General features: G+C 52.2%; 1 protein-coding gene across 1 annotated transcript in view; it reads right to left on the bottom strand.

The window, feature by feature from the left end:
- Positions 1-1,836: 1,836 nt before the first annotated feature.
- The window catches only part of Tubb3 (tubulin, beta 3 class III), a 14,150-nt gene continuing 10,684 nt past the window's right edge, over positions 1,837-5,302 (bottom strand). Inside the window, exons 4-6 of the mRNA XM_013035661.1 lie at positions 4,810-4,963; positions 4,266-4,376; positions 1,837-3,233 (exon numbers count right to left, since the gene is read on the bottom strand). Coding sequence (XP_012891115.1) covers positions 2,158-3,233; positions 4,266-4,376; positions 4,810-4,963 — 1,341 coding nt within the window. The 3' untranslated portion in view covers positions 1,837-2,157. The remainder of the gene's footprint in view (positions 3,234-4,265; positions 4,377-4,809; positions 4,964-5,302) is intronic.

Below are 5,302 nucleotides of genomic sequence, written 5' to 3'. Positions count from 1 at the left end.
AAAGTACCCTGGCCCTGAGTTCAAGCCTCAGTACCAGCACAGAAAAGAAGGAAGAAAGGCTGTGGGGGAGGGGGGAGGAAGGAAGGGAGGGAGGAAGGGCAGACAGACAGAAAAAGAGAGAAAGCAAGACAAAGAAAAGAGAAAGCAAGACAGAAAAAGAGAAAGAAAGCAAGACAAAAAAGATGAAAGGAAGGGGAGGGGGGAGGAAGTGAAAGGGACAAAGAGAGGAGAGGAAAGGGAGGGGAAGGAAAAGGAAGGGAAGAGGAAGGGAAGAGGAGGGGAAGGGGAAAACAGGCGAAGGGGAGAACTGGGAAAGGAAGCCAGAAGCCCTAATTTAACATATGGAGTTTGAGATGTGCCCAGCTATATTTTTGCAGGCCAAAGGAGGACATGTCCTGGAGTGCATACCTTTGCACAGATCCGTCACTTGTGTCTGATTGATTGCAGGCAGCACAGTGTAACTGGGCCATTCCTGACCTGGCCTTGAGACGGCATGGTGCCCGTGTAAGGCATTGAGCCACCCTGAGACCGTGTGACAGGAAGACTAGGTGGCCATGCGGAGCAATCTCCACGGTCAGCGACCGTCCCAGCTGTGCTCTAGTCAGCCATGTTGAATACACATTCCAGGAGTGCACTCCCATACCTAGCCTTTGTCTAGGCAGCACCGTGAGAAGTCAAAACTCATCTAGCTAATACATCTAGAATACATTGTTGCTTCTGGTGATGAAGTCTCAGCAACTGAGTTGACACAGCTTTGCCCATCTGTGTTCCCATCCTTGAGGCATATCAGAGCACAGCCTGTTTTAAAGGGCCAGAATCAGGCATGTGGCCCTTCTGAGAGGTTCAGCTCCCTAGTCTGAGACAAGCGCCCTGGATTTATTGTCACATAAACCTACATTGAGAGATGGCATAAGAAAATACTGTCTACAGTGAAGGACTCCTCACAGGGTGCTGCTAGACAGAGAGTAGGAAATTAAGATTTGACAATGTTGGCCAGGACTGGTGGCTCACGCCTGTATTCCTAGGTACTCAGGAAGCTGAGATCTGAGGATCACAGTCAAAGCCAGCCCAGGCAGCAAAGTCCCTGTAAGACCTTGGCTCCAAGTGCCAGAAGTGGCACTGCGGCTTAGTGTGCTAAAACACTAGCCCTGAGCATAAGACCTCAGAGACAGTACCTGGGGCCTGAGTTCAAGCCCTACGACTGACAAAAAAAAAAAAGACTTGACATTGTCTTGGTATACAAAGGCTGAGTGGAGAAGTTTGGGACCTTGTTCAGCTGTGATCACTCACTGTAGGTAAGTGATGGACTTCTTAGAATTTCAACTTTTGTCATGGTGAGAAAATGAAAGCAGGCATTTATTCTGCTTTTTCCTCTAGGTATCTGTGCAACCAGACACTGGGTATCTTGCAGATGCAGAAAAAAAAACCACAAGGGGGTGGTACAGAACCAATATATATTAGCTCTACCGCTTGAGCCACAGTGCCACTTCCGGTTTTTCTAGTGGTTTATTGGAGACAAGAGTCTCAGACTTTCCTGCTCTGGCTGGCTTTGAACCTCAATCCTCAGATCTCAGCCTCCTGGGTAGCTAGGATTACAGGTGTGAGTCACCAGCGCCCAGCTTGGCTGTTCCTTTCTATAACTCCCTCCCTTCCTCCCTAGGCCTTTCAGGTATCCAACACAGATCTGCCTAAGCCACCAGTTCTAGAATGAGGGCTTCCCCTATCCATCACCCTGCCTGCCGTACTCATACTCCAGAACCTGCTTGGTAACCCTCTTTTCCCAAATAAAAGAAAATCTCCAGCACCAGAAAGGGGTATCTGACAGCAATAGATTTATTAAGTATCCCCCCCAAAATATAAACATACATCAGTAAAAACAAAACAAACTATAAAACATCAGGCTCGGAGCCACAATAAAACCAAGAGACAAGGGGCATCACAAAAAAGGAGGTGGGTATGTGGGGAGGACAGAGCCAATGGACTCAAACTGGGTGGGGATGGCCATAAATACTGAAGGACGTAACTCGGGAGGCCCTGTGACACCATAGCAAGCTGGTAGAAGCAAAGCTGGGGGGCAGTGTCAGCAGCTAAGTGGCTCTGAGGGACAGACCTGCTTGTCTTGGCCCTGGCTGACATGTGACTCCACCCGCAGGTGGTTCACTTGGGGCCCTGGGCCTCAGACTCCTCATCATCATCTTCATACATCTCGCCCTCCTCCTCGGCTGTGGCGTCCTGGTACTGCTGGTACTCAGACACCAGGTCGTTCATGTTGCTCTCGGCCTCCGTGAACTCCATCTCATCCATGCCCTCACCAGTGTACCAGTGCAGGAAGGCCTTGCGCCGGAACATGGCGGTGAACTGCTCGGAGATGCGCTTGAACAGCTCCTGGATGGCCGTGCTGTTGCCGATGAAGGTGGAGGACATCTTGAGGCCGCGAGGAGGGATGTCACACACAGCTACCTTGACATTGTTAGGGATCCACTCCACAAAGTAGCTGCTGTTCTTGCTCTGGATAGCCAGCATCTGCTCATCTACTTCTTTCATAGACATGCGCCCACGGAAGACAGTGGCCACTGTCAGGTAGCGGCCGTGCCGGGGGTCACAGGCAGCCATCATGTTCTTGGCATCAAACATCTGCTGGGTGAGCTCGGGCACGGTCAGGGCCCGGTACTGCTGGCTGCCCCGGGCTGTGAGTGGGGCAAAGCCGGGCATGAAGAAGTGCAGGCGGGGGAAGGGCACCATGTTCACAGCCAGCTTGCGCAGGTCTGCATTGAGCTGGCCAGGAAAGCGGAGGGAGGTGGTGACCCCACTCATGGTGGCCGACACCAGGTGGTTGAGGTCCCCATACGTGGGTGTGGCCAGCTTCAGGGTGCGGAAGCAGATGTCGTACAGGGCCTCATTGTCAATGCAGTAGGTCTCATCCGTGTTCTCCACCAGCTGGTGGATGGACAGTGTGGCGTTGTAGGGCTCCACCACGGTGTCTGAGACTTTGGGTGAGGGCACCACACTGAAGGTGTTCATGATGCGGTCAGGATACTCCTCCCGCACCTTGCTGATAAGCAGGGTGCCCATGCCCGAGCCTGTGCCCCCACCTAGGGAGTGGGTCAGCTGGAAGCCTTGCAGGCAGTCGCAATTCTCACACTCCTTCCGCACAACGTCTAGGACTGAGTCCACCAGCTCCGCACCCTCTGTGTAGTGACCCTTGGCCCAGTTGTTGCCAGCCCCACTCTGACCTGTTGGGGAGAGGAGGAGGACGAAGTGACAGGAAGGTTTCTGATGGTCTATAGTCAAGACGAGGGCCTCCCTGAGCACTTCAGGGGACAGCTATAGAAGCTGGTCCCTCTGTAAAGTGTACAGCTGATGAACAACTTCCTATGTCCCTGCTGGCCCTGAGCTCTTGCAGCCTGCTGAGGTCCTAGCTGCATGTTAAGGACTTTGGAACAGGAACTGAAAACCTGGAGTCAGCCATAGCCATACTGCCTCCCAAGAGCATTCTGGTTAGCCCTTCCCCTCCAGAACACTTTTCTTCCTTGGGCATGCTGGAAGTATAAACTGCAACCCCAGAGTTCTGTGTAGCTGGGGACCAGTTGAAACAGCATCCACGAGAGCTAGGTGTGTGGAGTCCCTGAGGCAGAGGCGAGGTAAGGTATCTTCCTGTATCTGTGTAAGCAGCAGTGGCTGCCACCAAGACACGGGCACAAGGATGTGCTAACTTTTTGTTGTTATTGTTGGTCGTCGGGCTTGAACTCTGGGCCTGGGCACTGTCCCTCAGCTCTTCAGCTCAAGGCAAGTGCTCTACCACTTGGGTCATAGCACTACTTCCAGTTTTCTGGTGGTTAACTGGAGATAAGAGTCTCATAGACTTTCCTGCCTGTGCTGGCTTTGAATCACAATCCTCAGATCTCAGTCTCCTGAGTCGCTAGAAGTACAGGCATGAGCCGCCAGTACCCGGCTGTTCTAACTTTTTTTTGCCACAGGCTTATGTCCTCTGCTGGCCCCTACTTCTGCCCCAATATCTCTGTAATGATTCCACAAACTTATTGTTCTGTACCTGTTATGCTTAAAATGAGTGGTGTGTTTCCTACACAAAATCTTTTCTCTGGGGCTCCAATCCCCAACTACAAAACAGAAAGTTCTATTTTACCCTACAAGGTCCCAGTGAGGAGCTGGCTTCTCCCCTTTGCTGACACTTGTCCCGATCTACTGATGTGGCCTGCCCTGCCCAAGTTTCTCTACCACTGGAGTCTAGAGCAAGGGAAACTCACCAAAGATGAAGTTGTCAGGCCTGAAAAGATGTCCAAAGGCCCCTGACCGTACGCTATCCATAGTTCCAGGCTCCAGGTCCACCAGGATAGCCCGAGGCACATATTTATGAGCTGAAAGAGAGGACCCAGAGATGTAGGTCAGAGTCAGTACCTCCTATCACCTTACACCCCAACCTAGACTCAACTCATAGGCTTAGGTGAGTTCCAGTCACTTGGCTACATGGGCAGGATAATACAGCACCAATTTGTTATAAAGAAATCATTCTGTACCAGTTTCCCAATAGCCTCTAATTGAGCCATCCAAGGGAACCCAGCTGTGTATCTGCCCACAGCCCCGGAGAACAGCCACTCATCGCCCCATAAGACTTGCATGGCCACCAAGTGCAGTTATCTCACACTAGGGTGGCCATCTTCAGTGAGTCTGGAGTGCGGATCCCAGTCATGGCTGCTGGTCTTCTGGTTAACCAGAGGTCAGAGATGCTAGGGCTCCACCCCCTCAGGAGCCTCCTCCCCAGCGTGGGAAGGGACTGGGGCAAGCACTCACAGGAGGCCTCGTTGTAGTAGACACTGATGCGTTCCAGCTGCAGGTCTGAGTCACCCACGTAGTTGCCGCTGGGATCTATGCCATGCTCATCACTGATGACCTCCCAAAACTGTAACCAGGGGGAGAAGGAGTCAGTAAGGGGCTGTGATATAGCCTTAGTACCAAATTAGAGCCTGGGACCTCACCACCCCAGCTGACTTTAGAAAAGAGCAACCATGCAAACGACTGCATCTGCATGCCCAGGCTGACATTACCCCAGGAAGACCAGGGCTCAGCCAACAGAGATCAGGTTCCTAGATACAGCCCTGACCCTGACCGTGTGGACAAGGTACAAATACCTCACAGAGAAGGTACAGAGAATCGCCTGGAGCAGGAGGTAGAAAAGAATACAAGCCTGAAGCCGGGCGCTGGTGGCTCACGCCTGTAATCCTAGCTACTCAGGAGGCTGAGATCTGAGGATTGCGGTTCAAAGCCAGCCCGGGCAGGAGAGACC

This window comes from Dipodomys ordii, unplaced genomic scaffold (assembly GCF_000151885.1).
Source record: "Dipodomys ordii isolate 6190 unplaced genomic scaffold, Dord_2.0 Scaffold217, whole genome shotgun sequence".
NCBI lineage: Eukaryota > Metazoa > Chordata > Mammalia > Rodentia > Heteromyidae > Dipodomys > Dipodomys ordii.
Note: the sequence above shows the minus strand (reverse complement) of the source record. Positions and strands in the feature narration are given on the sequence as shown.